Genomic DNA, 22,127 nt, shown 5'->3' on the forward strand with positions numbered 1-22,127 from the left:
AACAGCACACACACACACACACACACAGACACAGACACACACATACACAGAATGTTGATTATCAATATTTTAAACACTGAATGCGCTTTTGCTTCTTTTCGGCATTAACTTTGTTAATAAAACGAAGGGAGAGAGTTTTTCCAGTCCTGAATGTGGAGAAGGCCAATTTTCCATGCGGTTTTCGCCATCGTTCATTATGTTTATGTCAATGCAAACTTGATGCAACACGCGTTGAAATATTAAAATCGTGCAACGGCAAGGCAAGAGGCACAAGCAGCAGCAGTGGCAGTGGCAGTGGCAGTAGCAGTGGCAACAACATGGCATAAATACAGTAAATTGGCAGGCCTTTAACCTGGCCCACACCCCTGACTGTTACCCCCCACACCCTCCACACCCCCCATCCCGCCATCCCGCCATCCGCCTTTTCCGTGCATGAACCTATATGCAAATGTGCCATATATCTTCTGGCCTTAATGTCATTTTTCTTTGCCGTCGATAGCGCTTCTGTCTGTCTGTTTGTCTTCCTGCCCATCTCTCTCACTCTTTCACTCGCTTGGCCATGGCTCACTCACTCACTCACTCCTTGGGCACTCCCTGGCATGAGTTATGGCCAATAAATTGGACATGTTAACTGTGTGTCATTGTGCGGGGCCAGGAGACCACAGGCCATGCAATTTTATGCTGAAATTAATTGCAAGTATTTCGCACAGATGAAGCGCAGAGAAAGACAGACAGACAGAGCGAGAGAGAGAGAGAAGAAGAAGTGAGAAACGAAGAAGAAAGCAAAAAACAAGGGGAAAAGGACTGGCGAGAGACAGACAGGAGACACATGGCAACGGGTCGTATGAGTAATAATATAATTAGCATGCACATTTATTAAAAAATGATGAAAGTGCACAAAAGCAAGCGACGAACGTTGACGTGCGATGGGGCCGATGCGGGTGATGGGGCCGATGGGGCCGATGACGCTGACGAGGCCGAAACCAGGAAACCCAGAAGCCAGGAAAGGCAGGAAACGAAATCACGATGCAATGCAAAATTATTATTGCAAATTTTAACCATAGAACAGGAGATCCGGGGTGCAGTCAGGCAGTCCGGCAGCCAGGCAGCCATGCATCACGCGTGCAAGCGAATCACAGAAGGTAGATCGTAAAAATTAATGACATTTTCAAGGCGTTTTAATGCCCACCGACCGAACACATGGCTACAAAATTTTAAGCCCTTCCCTTCTTCTGGCACCATGACCACCAATGGACCATTTCATGGGGACACACACACACACACACACACATACATACATACATATTGGGTTTGCTTCCGATGGGCGCTGGCCTGGACTGGAGGCGTGTCCAGTGTGCGACTCTTTTTCTTTCATTAAATAAATTGGATTTTTTTCCGAGAAGAAGTTGAAAAGTTGCGACACGAATTTCCAGCAGAGTTTTTCGGAAAAGCAAGAAAAGCCATTTGGATTAGATGCTGGAATATTCGGGAGGGATACCGAGGAATTGGCAAAACAAAAATTCAGTTAAATGTTGGAGATTTACGGAGGAGTTTGGCTTGAAGAAACTTTGAAAATGCAGCAAAAAAAATTGAAAGAGAAAAACTGATACTTTGATTTAAAATAGATTTGAGAAATTAAGAGCAGAACTATATAAATATAAAATATGATAAAAAATTAGAGCAAAAATCTATCAAAATGCATTTAACAGAGAAATATCTGCCAAAAAATATATATATCGCAAAAATTTGATAAATATAAACAAGACCACTCTATAAAACTATTCATGTGAGAGTTGTATAAATTTCAGATATGTTTAATTCCAAAAAAACGAAAACCAGACTGTTGTTCGTCTGTGTCTGATATGAAAATTTTGTACAGCGTTTGGTACGAGTATTTTTGTGTTTGTTCAGTGTCTGTGATATGTGTGTGTATGGTCGTAGGTGTGTGTGTGTGTGTGTGTGTGTTGCCAAAAAAGAAACAAACAAAATAGAAACTCTCAATTAAAAGCAACAAATTCCTTTTGGAAATTGGCCAAATAGAGACCAGATGTGTTTTGGTTTTGGCCAAAAATGCATTTTTAATAAACATAATTCGGCTCTAAGGGGAGGAGCTTTTTGCTTTTGTGGCACACAAAAAGAAAATCAGATTTAAGCCCCAAAATCCAGAACAAAATACAGAGACTTTATCTCAACAATTTGCTGCTAAACATTTACGATTTCTATATTTAATTCTGCTTTCTCGGCATCAGCTTTTCAGTTTATATATATATACTATATAGGTTTTATATTATACAAGTAGATTTTCATCTCAGTTTTTTGTTTTTCGTTTCTTTTTTCGGGATATCTTAAGCTTTAGAATCCCCCATCGTTTTATAAGTATTTTACATACAATGAGCATTTTATTGTTTTTGCAAAAAAATTTCATACGTTTTTCTTTTCGTTTTTTTGTTTTTTGTTTTCTGTTTTTTTTTTTTGCTTTTCGTTTTTTTGTTTTTTTTTTTTTTTGATTATTTTACAAATTCTTATAGCTTTGAAGTGAGCCAAGTTTTTGAAGCATTATTTCTTATTGATATTTTTTTCCAATTTTGATATACTTTTCCAGCTATGAAATATGTTTATAGACCTAGGCTTAACCCCTTCTCCCCCGTAGATAGATTGATAGATAGACAGACTATAGACCCCACCCCTTTGGCTGCATTTTGTAAATGCTTATTGGGTAACTGAAAGGATTTATTGATTTCAGAGCACGATGATTGCCAGATAGATGGCTGTGCCCAACGTTGTTAGCCAGCAGCTTTGTGGAGGCATCAGTCCAGCTAAGGTCGTTAGTGGAGGGGTAGATTGTGGGGGGAGGGGGATAAATAACATCATCATTCTGAAGGAGATGGGAAGATCAAAGAGCTGAACAAAAAGCTACTTACCCACTGATGATGAATACTCATTCGGTGGTCGCTCCGTGTAGAACATGCTCTTGCCTATCGCCAGTGAGCCCTTGGCGCTGCCCCCCAATGCGGAGAGGCTATTGCCCGATGCACCGCCGCCGGGCAGGGCTGAGGTCTGCATGGAGGTCGATGATGATGACGAGGCCGCCGAGGCACTGCCACCCGAGCCCGATGAGGAGGAGGCAGAGCCAGGATATAAATCGTTCTTCATGGCATATCCAACATCCGTTTGTAGGGATTTCGTTGTATCGTTGCGTGATGAGGGTATGATATTGTCTGTATATAATGAATAGAATTATATACTGCATATGTATATGTGTGCATGTGTGTATAGAGTGTGCTACTATTTGTGGGTCACTATCGTCGAATCGTACAAGTCTTTTGCGGTCTCTTAAACAAAACTTAACCCTAACCTGACATGCTTTTCAAGTTAAATTGCGTGGAAATCTTGGCTGCGATACAAAAAAACAAAAAAAAAACACACACACACACGAGGCCACAAACAATGGCATCCTTTGTTGTCCTGACTCCGGGATTAGGTTCCGTTGCATTGCTCTCGCGCTTTGCTCTGCTCTACTCTGGTATGGTCTGCTCTGCTCTGCTCTCTGCCCGCCAGTCACTTTAAATAAAATATGTTTGGTCTTTTGCTCTGCCCCCGGCTTCGGCTTCGGCATCCAGCATCCAGCATCCAGCTCTGGTTCCAGCTTTAGCTTCAGCGTCTGCGGCAGTGTTTCAAATGTGTTTCCAACCTAATGCCCCCGAAAATCCTTTCGCCCGCCCTCCACCTACTCCTCAGCATAATCCCCGGCATATTGCTTTGCCAGTGAATGGAGTCGGAGTCGGAGCCAGGAGCACACAGAGGCAGCAGCAGCGACACGGACTCCGGGATCCGGAGGACAGGAGACTTGAAAGTGTGTGTACTTTTCTGCTCGACTTGAATTTCAACAAGAGGAGGGGGTGGGGATGTGGGTCTGGGCGAGTGAGCGAGAAAAAACCCCACCCTATCGCTGAAATAGTCAAAAGTGCTTTACTTTATCTTTTCTGTGGGCGTGTCCCAGCCCCCCAGACCCCCCAGTCCCCAGATCACAGTCGCAGTCCCCAGCTCCTGCTTGTGGATCTGTCTGGCTTAGCTGCTACTTTCGCAGTTTTGTTTGTGGCTCGCCGTATCCTGTATCCTGTATCCTTCCCCTTACGTATCTATTTGTGTATCTCTGTGTGTATCCCCTGTGTGTGTGTGTGTGTGTGTGTGTGCGGGCTGGTGTGACTTTCACGCTCAACACTGAATGTGTTAAGCACCAAATACGGAGCAGCACATCGCCCCCCACATAGAGAACGGGATCCCTCCGGTCTCCCCCTGCCCCCCCATCTTGACAGATACTATACTTACTCTCCCTGGACTCGACGGTGGTGTGGGTCACCTGCTTGGATGGTGTGGATGGCAAAGGTATTTCTGCAAATGGAATTGAATAACATTGCATAATTAATAATTAGAGTAGTGCCTTTTCTACAAACAAAAAATTGCAGGAGCAAAAAAAAAATACTTATAGCAAATGGTTTTTCATTACACGTTGTGGCTGTGTGTGTGGTTGCTTGTGGCTGGTTTTCTGTGTCAAGAGGCGGTGCTGTGGTGGTGGGGGAGGGGGGTGGTGGCTCTCTAGTGGTAAGGTCAACCACACTAAGGCTCGGCTCGCTCAGAGTTTTAACTGAACTCGATGTTGGTTCAAAGTTTGTATAAACGCAACGAAAAGTGGTGCCTACTTTTGAGGGTCAGCCATACAAATACGGTTGAACTTCCATAACTCGAACGTCTGCAACTGGATTTGCTAAGTTTCGAGCTAAAACGGGTGCCAACAGAGTTTAGGGGGCGCATTAAATCCATCTCTATCAGCCGAAGCCTCCATTTGTCGACCGTTTTCTTTGGATAATAGTGGTTCAACTTACATACCCATGAGGGGGCGTGAGTGTTAACCATAGCATACTTATGTGGCATTGAAATAAAGCGGAAATCGCCTATCGAAAAGCGCAAAAATATTGCTAATTGACTGTAAGATTCTTACGATATTCAGTCGGTTGCCAATGGGCTTTAGATCTAACCAAAATATTTCAATTTCCAAAAGAAAACCCGCTTCTTATTAAAAGTATTATTGGACAAATTTTTGAATTAAACACCATCTATAGCAAAAAGTTGCGAAAACCGGAGCATAGCTGTTTGACTGAAAAGGAAACTGAAGTAATTTATTTTCTTTTGGAATGAATGAAGTTTTAGTTAAACTTAAAAAAAAAAGCTGTGGTCTACTCTTAAGGTTTTTTTATGAAAATAATTGAGAGAAGTGCATACTACAACTGGGGAAGAAATACGTAAGATGGTAATTTTTACACTTAGTTTTTTTTTAAATTTTAAGCAAAAGAAGATAGTATCCAAAAGTGCAAATTCTAAAAAGGAAAGTTTTCACATTGTAAATAGATATCTGATTTAAAATAAATATATTTTGTGTAAAAAATTATTCATGTTGAAAAATATATATTTCTTATTTAAAAAAATAAATATATTTTAATAAGAATTAAAAATAAATTTTATTCACTCAAATTTTATCATTATTATACAAATATTTGATTTAAATAAATTTTTAATATTTTAAATAAATTAATATCAACAAAAATATGAATATAATAAATTTGAATTGTATTTTTTTTTTGCTAAAAATTAAATATTTAATATATGCGGGCATATTATATATATACATACATATATGTAAATATATACATACATATATATATGTTTTTTTTTTAAGTGTTTATGTGCTATAATGAATATAAATTTTACATTTATGTTTAAGTAAAAGTCAACTAAATTTAATTTGTATTAAAAACCGAATATTTAATTTAAATATGGGTGTGTTTTGTTTTTCTTTTTACTATTCCATTTTTCTCCGAGTGTAAAAACAGTGTACAGTATAAAGTACAAAATGAAATTGTTGCTTTGTTTTACGGGAAAACCTACTCGTTCAGCAAAGAGCACATCTATAAGGTTTCCAATGTGGAAGACGGAGAACAAAATTGAATAAAATTAAACCTAAACTTTATACATCCCGATAGAGAGAACCCCATCAAAACCAAGTTAAACTTGTGCTTCGATAACCTTTTGCCCCCACATCTTTTCGCCATTTGCCAAAGCACAAAATTGTAAACAGTAAAAGCAGAAGAAGTAGAAGTTGGAAAAAACCACCCGAAAACATGAAACTGCATAAAAAATAAATATAGTATAAATGCAGCTATCCAACACTCCCACATGAGGATGGCAGCACCAGAGCTCCTTGGGCGATACAAAGTCAAACAATTCCGAAATTCACCTTTATTTTCCGTTTACGTTTATGGTGAATGTGTCTCCATGTTGTTGTGGGGGCCATGTTACCGAGCAATAAGCTTCATGGGGAGGGTGGGGGTGGGGGAATGATGATAGGTGCAAGAAAGGCAGGAAGGAGCAGTAGGTGGAGTCAAGGACAGAGGGGCAGATAGGGCCAGACACCAGCCACCGCTCGTTTAGTTTTACGCTCCAGAGGACAACATAGAGAGAGACAGAAAGAGATAGAGAGAGAGAGAGGGAGCGTGGGAGAGGGATATGTGGGATATTCCGGGTCTATAGGTAAAAGCTTTTGGCAAAATTGTGCCACAAAGGGCGCACGATATTGCATTGCTCTGTGGGTGAGTGTTGCTCTCTTTCTCTCTCTCTCTCTAGCTATCTTAACCTCTCTACCTGTGTGAGTGTATCTGTGTGTGTGTGTGTGTGTGTGCCGTGTGTTTGCTGTAACTAGTGCACTTAAGCTACCAATACAGATGCACTTACCGTAAACACGTATGGAGCCTTCCGTTTCCCCCAGTGAGTTCTTCGAGATGCATCGATAGTTGCCAAAGTCACCATATTGTAGGTTCCTTATCGTCAGTTTCATGTGGGCGCTGCAAAAAGGTCCGAAAACACACACAGACCAGAACAGAACAGAACAGAGTGAAACGGATACGTTAGCCATAAGGTTAGAGACTTCCACTTCCCCATCCCCCCCCATACGCCCCCCGATCCGTCTTTGACTTTTACCCGAAACTTTTTGAGCAGTGTGCAACTTGTGTGCAAGCGCAAGTGCAAATGCCTGATAAATATTTAACCACACAATCTTAGATGTTTTATTTATATTAGAGGTGCACTGTACTGGCACTGCACTGTACCTTGTGCCTTGGCACTGTTACCACTTACCGATAGGAGTTCTCCGTATAGTCGGTTTTATACTTCTTGCTGGGCAATACCATCACCGAATTGTACACCCAATAGATGATGGCCCTGTCGGTGGTAAACGTGAACGTTTTCAATATTTTGGTTCGTTTCGGTGCGGTTTAAATTAAAAAATTCACTTAGCACATGACAAAAACAAAATGGAAAAAACTAATCAAATTCTCAAATTAAAGTAAATATTTTAACAAAATCAAAAGAGAAATCGAGTGATCAAAACTCAATAGAGACACAGACACCCATGACACACACGCACACACACACACACACACACGACACACACGAATGCACAAGAAACTGCAATCAGGTGCAATGTAAAATCAAATGAAAATGGCAGGGAAAATAAAGTTTTCATAGAACGAAGGCTCAAGTACCCTAAAATAAATTTTGAATTAAGTTTTTACATGAATTGTTATATACAAAAATGGTAAATTATCCTTCAAAAATTGAGTTTATTTATAGAACATTTGACCTTGAATATAAAGAGAGAAGGACTCATATTTGAATTAGCCGTGAATTTTTTTTTGAGAAATTAATATTTTATAAAGAAAATCATACTTTAAATAAATAGATATATGTAAAAAAAAATATATGGAAAATAAAGGGCCTTATATTATATTCTAAAAATATTCAAATAATACAAACTAATAAAGTTCCTGCACAAAATAAAAATGTACCCCAAAAAATAGAGTATAACAGAAGTAAAAAACACAAAATAAACCTGGAAAATCCAGAGAGAGCGAAAGAGACGCAGTCACAAATTTCTAAACAACATTTAACAGGAAAAAATACAGGAAAAAAATCCAGGAAAAAATCTCAAAAATAAAAGAAACAAAAAATACGTCAAAGAAAATCGAAATGCAAAGAGAGAAAGGGATTGAGGGAGAGATAGAGGAAACTCACTTGGGATGCGCCTCCGTGTGGCAATCGATGGTTACATCTGTGCCGGATGGAGCGCCAACAAGTTGATTCGGCACCCAAATCATAGGCGAAACTGCAGATACAGATACAGATAAAAATACAAATTGAGATACAGGTAGAGATGCAGAGACTGTGTGTGTGTGGGGGAAAAGTTGGGGGCGAAATGTAAATGGCAGTAGATCATTGGGGTGGGGCATGGAGGGGGGTTGGTTTGCAGATGATTGGGTGTGCCACAGGATACAGGTGTCGTTGCAAAGCTTATGCCACACGCATAAGCAGCAGCATTACGCCTGTTCAATGTTTGTCTCCATCGTTCTTTCTGTCTCTCTGTCTGTCTGTCCGTCTGTCCGTCTCTCTGTCTTTTGGTCCATCTGTCTGCCAGCTTAAAATGAAAGTGCAATGACAAAGCTGAAAAAATTGAGTCTAGAAAGAGGCAACGCAACGTGGTTAAACACACACACACACAGCCGTACAAGTGGAGCAATATACAATGTGGCTAAGACAACACGTCAGCAGAATTGAGCGATGAGAGGGGGTTAAAGGCTCGGAAGAGAGAGAAACAAAAAAAAAATGAAGTTTCGCAGGAAGTACGTGCTCTGGACGGGTTTGTCACTGAAAATTTGTATTGGATGGATGATTGGAAGGGGCTAGAACGGGGGTTTCCTGAATGGTAAATGGAATTTTTTCTTAGTTGAAGACTGCTCTTTTCTTAAAGCATCTATAGATCCTTAGATACGAATATTCATAGTTCAAATCCCTGATGTTTCAAAGGTTTTTTCATCTACTGAAACGCCAAAAATATCCTTGAGGTTTTAAAGCCACTGAAATTTCCACTATTTCGCAATAATTCACAGGAAACTTAAGCCAGATTTGCCCCTTCAATCCGCCCCGTGGGAAATCCATTTATTCTCCATTCTGGCACTGATCCCCAGTCCCTTCTGCTCTGTCTCAATATATCTGGCATTTCATCTCACTTAACACAAAATACATACTCGCGTATACGAGTAGCTACCTTTTCTCAACCACCACCACCAGACGCCCACTAGAAACAACCTCAACGAAATTATATATTAGGTTGCTCATTTTCAAACAACCAAAGCCTCCGATTCCTGCGACTGAAACCAAACTCCAGAATTCCTCTTTAACCACTCCCGTCCTTCCCCTGTGTTATGCTGTGTCCTGTGCTGTGTGTGTGTTCTTTCCAAACGAGATTGTTGGAAATTTTAAACGCTTCTAACAATACGCCTACCTGCGCCTACCTCTCCTTCTGCCACCCGAAAGCAGTAGGGGGATGGGGATGGGGGAGGGGGTGCTCACGCACAAAACCGTTCATAATAAAATAGAGAGAAAAAAGCACACTCACAAACACACACACACACACATACATACACAGGGACAGAAAAACGCCGTGAAAGTCATACGTGCAACGCCGGCAAGTGACTTTATTGCAGGTACGTGACGTGAATTATTGTCAGTGCAGGAGGAGCAGGAGGAGCACAAGGAGCAGAAGCACACCGGCTGAAACTCGTTAGGATTAACAAGCGTTTACTGGCGCACGGCGTGCAATGGCAGCAGCAGGAGCAGCGGCAGAAGCAGCGTAACTTTTACGCCCATCGCAGGTCTCCCAGATATACACACACACACACATACATGACAGATATATACATATAACTGCTGTATATCTGGTGTATATATACAGAGAATATAGGTATATATCAGCTGCATTAGATGGCGGCAGCTTAGCTGCTGCGTTTGTCACTCATTGCGCGGAGCAACGGAGCAACGAGCGTGCAGTTAAATTGATGAGCAGCCGGGTACAACAGCAGACGATGCCTGGCTGGCTGGCTGGATGGATGGATGGATGGATGGATGAGATGGGATGTGGCTCCAGGATGGATGGCATGGGATGAGTGTACGGCTAGAAGGATAGGTACGGAATGGGATACCTGGCCTGGATGAATGGCCGCGTACGCTCCGGTAAGTGCGCGCGCGTGTTTCAACTAAACTGACAAAGGCAGCAGCAAACTGCGGACAAATATAATACACGAGTACGAGTACGAGCACACGGATAGTTTTTGGACTGTGTCTGTCTGTCTGTCTGTCTCTGTCTTTGAGAATACTTACACTCCACATCCAGGATAATGCGCTTGGACACCGATGGCGGTACACCATTTGTGGCAATACAGAGATAGGCCCCCATCTCATTGCGACTCACTTTGGTCAGCGGCAGGATATCGCCATCATAGACGAGCACTATTTTAGAGAAAATTGGAATTAGAGAATATATGTTTCATAAACCAAAAGATAGCAGAGGGAAGATGAATGAGTCTTAGAGTTGATTGCCACTTCCTGCAATCTTCCAGTCTCTTCTGACAGTCTCCAAGCTTTCGATTTACCTTTTTTCTTCTTTTCGACGGCTATTTCTTCGCCATCTTCGCGACGCCAAATGATTTTGGGCGTTGGAAAGCCATCGGCACGACATGTCATGTTGATATTTTGATTCTCGCGCACTGCCACCGATGACGGTGTGCTCTCAATGTCCAGTATGTTGGGTGGCACTGCAAAAAAGATACAGTTACAGACACAGCTCAACAATGGTGGGAGGGGGGGAGCACTACTTACCCACCACCTGTAGATAGCCCACTTGGCTGATCATTGGATTCGTGTTGACCTGGCACATGTAGTAGCCGCGATCATCCTGGTGGGCCTGATTCACGTGCAACAGCCACGTGTTGTCCGTGTAGGTGATGCTGTAGCGTGGTATACGCGATATCACATGCCGATGGATGGTCAATATCATTTGCCTGTCGATGTGTATCCAGGCCACCTACAAAACGATTCAAATCCATAATCGATTTTTGGTCAATTTCCCTCCAAATAATGTCATGAGCACACACACACACACACACACACACACAGAGGCTGTGCTCCTTCTTCGAGGAAGATCTAAGGAGTGGGACGCTTGAGGACGCTGTCATTATAAATGAACGTCATGTCGTGTGACGCAGGGACCGACCCGGGGATAAAGCCAACTTGACAGCTGTTTCCGCATTTTTAATACACTTTTCTTTCAGCTTTTGGTCTTGGTCTTTCTCGGCACTTTCCTTGGACCTCTTTCACACATACACACACACACACACACAAGAGGGAGAGAAAGAGAAAGGGATTCCTCATGCTGCAAGGATTTTTGCCCAGCTGCAAACTTTTCAAATTTACTCTCTCTGCCTCTTCTCCAGCCATCAGTGACAGGAATGAGTTTCTCATTTCTCTCGCTCTTTCTTGGCCCTCGCATGTCCTGGCCAATGTTGACAAAAGTCCAATAAGAGCCAGGCAGCAGAAAGGACCCCTGGTCCTGGGGACAGTGTTTTATATGAAGTTGATATGGCGAGTAAATATTTGTGATTTGTTATGAGCTCTCGCTGTGCCAGCAGCAGCAGCTGAGGGAGATAAATGATAAGTGATTTTCTAGTCATTTTCCTTGGGGTTCGAGAGGCCAGAAGAATGGAAAATGGAGATTGAATTCAAAGTCAAAGGCCTGACTGAAGTGTATCTTTAGCTTATATGGGATCACATTCCAATCCCACAGATTGTTGCCTTGGGCACCCGACAGTCAGACAGTCAGACTTGCATCGAAAAGTTAGTGTGGGTTCAATTGCCATCGAATATACTCGTAGTTATTAATTAGAGATGTCTAAATCTCTCTGTAAACTACCAGTAAATATGGCTGTAATTTTCCATGGAAACTGTTTGGAAACATATCTCTAATTTGAGTGCAATCCTCCATCGAATGTGAGTGTAAAATAGCCCTTGAATTAAAGATACGAGTAAGATTTCCCCCGCCCCCATGCAGGCCCGTCTGTCAATGGACCCTGGTGAATGCCTGCCCTTTGGGCTTTCTCGCTGTCTGTCTGCTCCGACACTCGCCTTCGTTTCGTTTCGTTTTGGTCTTTGGGCCATTTATGAAATTGATTTCTGACAGTGTCCGTCGTTGGCTCGAAAACTGCTTCATCAAATGGCCAACCAGGGCACTCATTTTACGCACAATTTATGGCAACTTCACCACGGTCCATATCAGCCGTCTGTACTCACCTTATAGCCACCCAAATGCTCGACGACACAGGGCAGATTGGCATCACGGCCCACGGCCACGGTGACGTTTGGTATCGGCTGTGCGAAGCGTGGCTCATCCATCATGACTGCGAATAAAAAGAGGCGAGGCGAGAAGCCACAGGCCGGAAAAGTCTGTTAGTTAATGAGTGTTAGATAGATAGATAGTCTCATTAAAAGGATGCATTCATTGGGCTACGACGAAGCTTAGATGAGCTTTGAGATTGTTTTGAAAGTTTTTTGTGGATAAAGATTATAATTAGAAAGATTTATTGGGCAGTAAATTAAGTAAACTTTTTGGAAATAAATCTCTTATCTTTGTGAAATCTTTAATCGGTTTAAATCTTGAATATACGTATTCCTTACAAAAACTTTGGACCATTTCCCTTTGCTCTCAAATCATCCGTAATCCTGTAAGTTTCTCTACAAATAATACCTTAATATATCCAAAAATATAAATGAACCATTTTCCTACGACACCGATAGCGGTGTTTCTGTAGACCATAACAAAGTCATTAAAGCCCAACGGAGTGTGTGCAGGGTAATAAAAATAAAGGAGTGCAAATGTTGATGGAGGAGCAATAGCAGCTGTTGCCGGAAATCCCTGACCCACAGGCCAAATATAATCAACAGCAGGAGCACCATGGACAGAAGGAGCACCAGGAGCAGAAGGAGCACCAGGAGTACCAGACGGAGGAGCAACAGAGGCAACCGCAGCGTCATTATGAAATAATTAAACAAAGCAATTTTTTATCTGGCCAAAGAGCGGGGGCAATGGCACTGGCACTGGCACTAGCAGTGGCAGTGGCAACGACTATGGCAGCACGTAGCACGCCTGTTGAGGCGTCCTCGGTGCGAATGCTGATGGTGGTGCACCTCCTGTCGCGTCCTCCTGTTGGAATATGAAACTTTTGTTTCACTCTGTTTTTCCTTTTCCTTGTTTTTTTCTTTTTCTATGCATTCATTTCGTGTTCGTGCTTCTGCTTTTGCCGCGGAAGTGGCGCACAAAAGCAAAAGCAAAAAAAAAAAAACACGGTCTACCTCCTGGCTGCTGTTGCCTGTTATCTGCGTCATGCAGCCGGAGCACCGTGTGTCCCCATGCACCCCTCCGCCCCTCCACCTCCTTGCATCTCGCTACCGCTCCAGTAGGCACCAGCATTGCACCTGTCTCATGGTTCACGGCTTTGGCCAGGCCAGAGGAAAACAGAGAACAGTCCTGGCCAGGCCGTGTGTTTGGTGCGTTGCCATCGTTTTGAGGTCTCATTTTCTTAATTAAATTATGACCAGATCTGACAGGCTTAACACTGCGAAAAAACACGTAGTCGGTGGCATGAACACCGAAAAAAGCCATATGGACACATTTTCGTGGGAATTTCGAGAGGAAATTATGATACAACGCTACATGGCAGATGAATCGCAACTGGATTTGGACATGTTCATTAAAAGAACTGACTATCGGAGGATATTGCGTTACCTAAAGATGTGGACATAGGCTGAAAACGAAATGTTTTCGGACACAAAACTAAACAGTGCATTAATCAACCTACGCAGTGCTCTAAAATTCCATCAGAAACACTGAGACATTCCCTAGTCAACACTAAGCTGTGGTACCACAAGCTTGACCAATACTGACTACCTTTTAGCAATACTGAAATATCTAAGACATTCGACTTTGCTTTATGGGAAAAGCATGCAGTGAAAAGGAGAGAGATATAGCTGAGAATTCCAGTGAAGCTGGGAGCAGCACTGCGGCAGCAAAGATCGATTGTTACACCTTTCAGATCCAATTTTGCTGGCTGTCTGTCACATATAGTGCCTTAGTTCTTCGACTAATAATCGGGAGACGAGTCTAGAGGTGACAACGAGCAGTAGTTTTGCGTTTTATCTGTCATTGTATCTCTTTTTCTGTAGAAAAGTTAGCAAAGTCTAATGTCATAAGGCTATTACCAACACTGAAATACTGAAACAAGCAAACATATTAATTCAAAAATAATATCATCAATTACGACTTACCGTGCGTCACCAGATTTGTCATGTAGATGACAAACATAATCCGTCGATTCGTGAATCGACTGGGGAATATATTTAAGGCTATAAGCAGCAATTTAATTACTGTTAAAATGAACATTTCGTCTCTCTCTTTTGATTCGTTTTTTATAGAGTGTTTCCTTTAGATTATTGTTTAAATGATGTAAATAGAATTGGTGGAATTTTTTACACAATTTGCAGTTGGTATTTTTTGGTTAAATTTCATTAAATGGGTTTTTGTTGTCGTTTTTTTTTTAACTATTTCGTTGCTTTTGCCGTTTGGTTGTATTTAATTTTTATTTGGTTTTTTTTGCTCTTTGGCTTCTCGTGTGTTTTTTTCCTTTTTTGGATTTAAAACATTTATTTGATTTGCGTAATTTAATTTGCACACACAAGTGAACACCAACACCAACACCCACACCAACACCAACACCAACACCAGCACGAATATACGGACACTCCGGCAATTCAAATTTCATTTAGCGTAAAGCTTTAAAAATCGCTTAATTCACTTGACGCGTCGGATTGCATTTGTTGCTGTTGCCGTTGCCGTTGCTGTTGTTTTTTTGCTGCAGACGAAACAATGAAATTGAATATAAAAATGCAGCCAACACACATGTGTGGGCGGGGCGGGGCGGGGCGGTGAAGGGCGTGACGGGGCGGGATGGGGCCAGGCAGCAGAGGAACGCCGATTTCCAGGGATTATGGCATTTATTATTATTATGGCACTCGGACTGGAATTTCGCGTTGCGATTGTTGTTGCCAGGGCTTTGCAATGTTGTATGTTGACTACGACTTGCAACAACAGAAACAACAGCAATAAAGGCTACCTTTCTAGAGTCGAATCGTTCGATACCCTTGAGTAGACCTGCAAACATTCGCATCTGAAAATGTCACTCACCAATGAATGTTGGCAAATTTCTTTGAAAAGACGAAAGTTTAGCATTACTTTTCAATCAGTATTTTCTAGGGAGATACAAAACCCGTAAATAAACCTTCAATTAAGACTTTTTTTCTACAGATCTTTGACCTCTGACAACTTTATGTTACAGCGATCCAAATCTTAGCGGTTCAAACCTAATTTTTAAGCTCATTCAGACCACATATCTATACGTATATATGTATCTTCTTACCCCTACCTTTCTGCATAGCAAACATCTACTAAAAATCATCATATCCACCTTCAACCTGTACAAACAATGGGAATACGCATTGCAGTAGTGTCTATAGAGGAGCCTAAAGGGGTCCATGACTGGGGTCCATGACTGGACATTTGGGTTCCTGTTGGCTGTTGCCTGTCTGGCTGTACCGTCGTTTGTGTGTATTTGGCTGTTGGTTGTTTTCGGTTCTCGGTTCTCGGCTCTCGGTTTGCCAAGTTCATTTGGCTGGGCTCCCTGCAACATTTATTATTAATAGCACTTTATTCCGGTCAGTTGTCGTCGTCTATATGTATTTATGGATATATAGCCATTGCCACTGCCACTGCCACTGCCCCCACATATGTATGAATGCGTTTCATTGATGTTACTATTTTATGGCCCCTGGAAATGCGTTGTTGTTGTAGCTGCAGGACGGATGGTGGATGGCCTATGGCCGCCAGTAAAGGCAGTGTCATTGTAACTGTTACTGTTATGGTCACCGTCACCGTCACCGTGACCATTACTTTTATTATTACTCTTTTTAGCGGTGTACTATATGGCATATATATGACATCATTCCATTGCATTTTAATTTCTGGATGCGTTTTTATTTGGTTTTTGTTTGACATGACCCAAGAAATACCCTCAGAAATCAGTAGGAAATCATTAGAAGGAGGTAGAGAATGTGTTGTGAATCTATTGAAATATTCTAATTAATGATATCTAAAATGTTTAAATTCGAAACAACTCCATGATATTTATATTTTTTTATCAAAAAATTCCACTAGTCTAATAAATAATTATACAAATCCATCTAACTCATTAAGGACAAGTTTGAATGCTCTATCATATATTATAAAAAAAAGCGAGTGAGCCGGAGGTTGGCAGGACTCGCCCTCTATTTTTGAACGAATATTCAACAGAACCTCAACTATTTATCATTGATTCTTACAGATTTTGCCCAAGGAGCGCCCCAGCAACATTCAGGTATGAAAAACCAGTAAGCAAATCTCTCAGAATACCCCTCAACATGCCAGAGTATCCTGTGTCTCCTTTGGATTTCCCCTAGCATTCAGTGCATCGCATCGGTTAGACTCTGGCAGCTCTTACTGCACTTGGTCGCTGGGCCAATGGCAATTTTGTGAAATAATTTATGAATGAACATTCCATATCAGCTTCCTGCGCTTGCCAGGGCTCTCTTTACAACTCTCAACTCTGCTCTGCCACCGCTCACTCACTCAAAACTCACAACTCAGTTGACGCTTCGATATTGGTATTAATATTTGATTCGCTTGGGAAGGCTCTACCTGCTTTTATTGCGTTGCCAAATACTCGCACAATCTGACTGAAGGCATAAATATTAATGTGTATGCATTTATTCAGATGGTTTTTATATACATACATACATACGTATTTCTTCTTGTTTTAGTCGTTTTTGAAAGTAGTTAAAACTGTCGGTTGTCGGAATGAATGTCGTAACATTTTCCCGTTCAATCAAATGCTGGACAAAAAACCCAACCATTTTCGTGATATATCCCAATCCCATTTATAAAAAAGGATTTCCATACACTCTTCGGAAGAGGTATTGCGAGATATTATTACATGTGTATGTTGTTGGGTTGGGTGCTATTTTCTATTCCCATTTTCTTGTGAAAGAGTATTTGATGTTCGACTTTTCAGTCTTTATTATTTTCGTTATATTTATTTTCCAGTGTAAAGTTCGTAAAGTGCCAGATGGCTTCAAAATAGCCAGTATTTAATATATAATTGCCCATTTTGATGTGCTACCACAAAAAATTGAATCAATATAAATTATTCGAAATCTGAATCTTAAAATGGAACGTTTTTTATTCCTGAACTGTGGTTAAAGCATCCTACATTTTGTCCTTAATTATATCTTTTTTCTATGGTAATCACCTAACATTCAATAATTAAAGAAATTAATTAAAAATGCATTTAGTTTTAAATTTTGTTCAGTTTTTTTCCCCTGTTTTAATTACAATATGACTTTCGATGTCATTATATATTAATTTCTGTTTATAAATAACACCAGAGAGGGATAACAAAATCAATTAAAATTACCTCGAAATGGATATCAGAACATTAACATGTGGCCCCCAATCAGAAAAAGGATATACAAATCCCCGACACACATGTGGCAGTGGGGGCGTGTCTCTTGTCCTGCGTACGTCTGTGCCACGCACACAAAAATGGGCGTTTTGTTGCCTTGCTTTTGACATTTTATTGCGGACAACAGGACAACAGTTTTCCAACAGGGTATCTGGGTGGATGGGTGGGTAGGGGAGGGGAGGGGAGGGGAGGGGAGGTCATCCTGCCTCTCAGATCAGTTCAGTTCAGGGCTCGAAGTAATTAGGTTGAAATTACAAATTATGGGGTTCATGTACCAGATTATTACGACAGAAATCAGAGAGAGAAATGCGTCCATGCTTTGGCTATGGCCATGGCTGGGAGTACAATTCGGGGGCAAATTACGGTCGAAAATTGGGAAACAAATTTTCTATTTTGGACAAGAACGTAACAAACGGCAGCCAGGACCAGCACCAGGACCAGCACGAGGACCAGAAGCGAGAGCAAGAGCTCGTTAAAAAGCACTTAGGGGCACACAAAAATCAAGGGGGGGAAACAGAGAAAAGGTCGGTGGCAGTTGTTGTTTTGGGTGGTGGAAGGGAAGGGGCGGCATATGTGGGGTTGGGGGGTAATTATGATGCAATCAGTCGACTCGAGAGTCCAGAGAAATCACAACTTAACCAGCCTGACATGTATAAATAGAAGTTAAGTCTCGTTTCCGCTTGAAATACTCACACAAAGAGGTGGCTGGCCGATTCTCCGGTCTGTTCAAGCTGCGACGCTGTGACAAGTGAAATTTTGTGGCAATGGCAGCGCGAATTGCAATGGAATCGCCGGAAAAAGCTGAAGACTGAACCAAGCACCCAAGAAGACAAAACCATAAAAGACAGCCTCAATTGCATACTCAAGCGGGGAAGAGGAGATGGAATACAATGTAAATTATGCTTGGAGGTAGCAAAAGAAATGGCATTCATGGTGCTGGAAAGACTGCTGTTGGGGCTGTCATCTCCTCTTGTCTCCATCGCCATCTCCATCTCTCTCTGTGTCTGTGGCATTTTCATCGGGAACGGGAAGGGGGGGCTGGCGCAAGTAGGAGCCAACAGCAAGCCCAGTGTCTGCCAGTCAGCTGAGCAATGCCATGAGATCTGACAGCCAGCGCAAATGGAATTGTTTGCAGATGTCTGCGCGGGTCTGGCAGGGCGGGGCGAGAAGAGGGAAGCGTGGCAGGAGACATTTCAGCGTCATGACATGAAATGCGGCAAGAAAATGCATTAAATTTTCGCTTTCGGTTTTCCATTCCCAGATTCTTTTGCCCCGCACAAAACAAACGAATCTTTTTTTCCCACACACACACACACACCCACACACTTTGCATTAATAAACCACAAAAATAATAGGGAGAAAAGGATTTGATAATTTTACATTCATTGTGGAGCAGCAGCAGCTGCCACAGCAGCAGCAGCAGCATCCTTGAAGAGCTAATTAGTAAATGTTTTTGTTTCCTCTCTACTTATTATCCTTTGTTCCACCGACAAAAAAATATACATATAGAAGAGAAGAGGGGTGGGGAGAGGAGTGGAGAGGAGAGAAGGTGCCCCCAAGCAGTTGGCTGCTTCGGAATGGAACCAATTCTAAGGGGAAATAGCACTTAATGAGCTTGAGGGCTAAGAGCACACCCACCTCCCACCACCGCCCCTAAGAAGTGGTATTCTCTTGTGGTCCATTTTTTGGTAACCAAGTGCTTTTCTATTTGCTTTGTAGATGGCCTTTCTTGGTAAAGTAGAATATGGAATATGTGGTAATAATAATGAAGCTTCTCTACACGTTGAGGGCATTTTGTTGTTCGAGTAATTAATTAAGAATTAAATAAAGTAAGAATAGAATGAAAGATGCAACAAACCCATAAAAATCCTTTCGAATCGTGGCACCCTTTAAACAGAAGATTATTACCGATCCTTACGCAGTCCAGGGTAGGCTAATAGATCTATCTGTTGGGCAGTAAAAGTTTGACTTGAAGAATATGTATTATAGGTACCCCCATTGAATAATACAACGATGTGTGTCACTAAAGATTCCTACATTTATATTTTAAAACCTTTTGCGACAAATCACTGTTTTGAAACACTTTTACTTAAAAAGTTCCATTATCTTTCCGAAAGAACTATCTACATATTTTCATCAACCTTTTAGTCCAATTACAGATATCCGTTGGCTATCTCTTAATTTTTTTATAGCTTGATAAATCTTTCAGCACATCCACATCTTTTACTACATGTCTCCACTCTCTCCCTCTCTTTGTTTTCTATCCTTTTCATCTATAAATCTCTCTGCAACCTGGCCATAAATTTCCGTATCCATCTCTCTTATTTTTTAAACATCAATCTCTTTATAAATTTACTCGTATATCTGCCAACCATCGCTGCTCTAGCCTCTAGCCCCTAACCGATATCTACTTTATTGTATTCTTTCCGTTCAGACCCAATTAGAGTTCATTTTCCAACCCTAAGCAAATTGGATCGTCTGGCAGCGATTACATTTCAGATTTATGCGCCCTCACAAAACTGTCAATCCCTGAAGCTAAACAGGGTCTTGTCGATGCAAAAACAATTGATTTATTAATGCACTCGATAGGAATAACACTCGCCCTGGCACCCCATCTATCTATAGCTGCTCGCATGCATGCGCCAAGAGCAATGAACCAGAAAGATGATGATGTTTGTCCTGGCATAACGAGGCAAATGATGGAAGGACGAGAGCGTATAGATTGAAATGGAGATGGAGATGAAGATCAAGATGGAGCAAAATGCCGCGAGTCTGGGGTTTGCTTTTAGTCCCATGGCTTGAGGAGTAATTCCTTTACAAGCTGAAGGATATTAAAAACAAGAGCAGAGGAGCCACCGAAGCTGCTGCTACTCGTAGTGCTGCTGCTGATGTTTCAGCAGGAAGCAGGAGAGAATGTTGCATAAACTTAACATAAATAATGGAAGCAATATTTCAGTTGCAGGAGTCTAGCAGCAGCACACTCTGGCGGAGTGCACCATCAGCATCAGGGGCGGGCAGCAGCAGCCCAAGTAGCAACAAATGAAGTTTGGATGACTTGCAGCACTGCTGGCTGATTGCCGTGAAATTTATGTGGCACAGGGATGAGTGAGCAACCGGTTCGGCTCGGTTCTGCTCTGCCGTCTACCGTCTTCTCCGCTTCTCAGTTTCAACTGTATTTTTAATGAATTTTCCCTCCAAACCCCCTTTCGGTGGAATGCAAATTGCATATAAAAATACAGAAACAACACAAAAAAAATAGGGAAAAACTCCACTGTTTCTTTGGTCCTTTTCCATACTCATTTCTTTCTCCTACGGTGGCTCGCTGCAGGTGAGCGAATTATTTAACGATCCGACCGCAGAATTTATTGTCGCCTGCTGTTTGCGGTTTAAATAATTTTCATGACCGCCACACACAGCACGGAACACACAGAAAAAAAAATTCAAATAAAATATTGTTAATTGTTGCACACTTTTGTCGGTAATTGAAATATCATTTTAATTGCTTTTGATTTATTCGAGCGACAGCTGAGGCTGTCAACAGCACCAGACCAACGTTTATTTGAGAGTAGCAGCGTGGCCACAGAGCTCTTCGGTTACTTGATTTATTTATGCCTAGGGTCTTCCTTTTCAGTGGAAAGTCTCGCGGTACTGACAACCACTTCCGGTGCAGGTTCGAGTGAAACTGAGTTCCGAGCCATCCTCGCTTCACTGGCAAAAAGCCTGAAGCTTCGTGGCTCTCGGAGTGTGTTCGTGTCTCAGAACTTCGGATTCGTTCGCACCGCTTCGTTTCGGCTTTCGCCTTTTGGCTGCTCGTTTTCGGCATCCAACATTCGGCTGCCGGTTCGGCTTTCTCCAACTTTCGAACTCGTTGGCGGTGGGTGGCGCAGTCGTCTGTCTCCACTTTTCGAACGAAACACGTGCTCGGTCGCTGCGAAATGGAATTTGTCGGCGGAAAAGGAATTCAAATCAAAACAACATTTTGTTTTGCGCCTTTTCTCTCTCTCTCTCTCTGTCTCTCTGCCGTTTTCTTTTTTCGAACTTCCTCGCGACAAAAATGAGAGAAAAAAAACAAACGAGGAACAACAACAACAACTTATACGCAACGCATAAATCTCATTGGCCAAGAATGAGTGTAAGCCAAAATTAATTCCATCTGGCGACCGGCAAATGCTGTTCCTGCTTGGCTCTGGCTCTGGCTGTGGCTCGGGGGCTGCGGTTTCGCTTTTGGGGCCTACAACATTAAGGGTTGACTTGAACTAGAATGTGGGGGGATGGATGGCACGAAACTGGTTGCATTTTAGGGATATATCCGAAGGGAACTTAAAGTGCATTTTCGGGCAGGTTCTTATAGTCAAGAAAACTATAGTTACTGCCTTCTCTGGTGCTTAGCATCTACAGTAGTACTCAAAGAAAATTAGCTTAAGCTATTCGCCTATCGAAAGTCCGATATTGGCCATTAATCTCTAGATTATAGCCAGTGGTGCAGCTGTAGAGCAAGTCCCCATTGTCCACTGTACCATATTGTCATCTCCAATTGCGATCCGATCCCTAGACAAAGAAAAAACGAGCTAGGGTGAATTC

The 22,127-nt window shown here is 41.9% G+C and overlaps 1 protein-coding gene across 1 annotated transcript; it reads right to left on the minus strand.

The window, feature by feature from the left end:
- Nucleotides 1-1,712: 1,712 nt before the first annotated feature.
- On the minus strand, nt 1,713-21,215 carry LOC108165600 (lachesin). Its single transcript, XM_017301674.2, has 12 exons — nt 20,843-21,215; nt 14,263-14,617; nt 12,232-12,338; nt 10,765-10,969; nt 10,539-10,700; nt 10,267-10,395; nt 8,125-8,215; nt 7,189-7,272; nt 6,787-6,896; nt 4,330-4,392; nt 2,922-3,218; nt 1,713-2,816 (listed from the first exon to the last, which is right to left on the minus strand). The coding sequence occupies exons 2-12, from the start codon at nt 14,375-14,377 to the stop codon at nt 2,740-2,742; spliced, it is 1,440 nt and encodes a 479-aa protein (XP_017157163.1). The 5' UTR covers nt 14,378-14,617; nt 20,843-21,215; the 3' UTR covers nt 1,713-2,739.
- Between the last annotated feature and the right edge of the window lie 912 nt (nt 21,216-22,127).

The sequence above is a fragment of the Drosophila miranda genome, chromosome XR (genome assembly GCF_003369915.1).
Source record: "Drosophila miranda strain MSH22 chromosome XR, D.miranda_PacBio2.1, whole genome shotgun sequence".
NCBI classification, from domain to species: Eukaryota; Metazoa; Arthropoda; class Insecta; order Diptera; family Drosophilidae; genus Drosophila; species Drosophila miranda.

Bases quoted from the DNA above. Each gene is read 5' to 3' on its own strand.
- LOC108165600 (XM_017301674.2), bottom strand. From the start codon at position 14,377: ATGTTCATTTTAACAGTAATTAAATTGCTGCTTATAGCCTTAAATATA. The intron at 10,970-12,231 runs GTGAGTACAGAC...ATCGTTTTGTAG, and splicing joins AGCATTTGGGTGGCTATAAG to GTGGCCTGGATACACATCGA. The intron at 8,216-10,266 runs GTAAGTATTCTC...CTGTATCTGCAG, and splicing joins CATTATCCTGGATGTGGAGT to TTTCGCCTATGATTTGGGTG.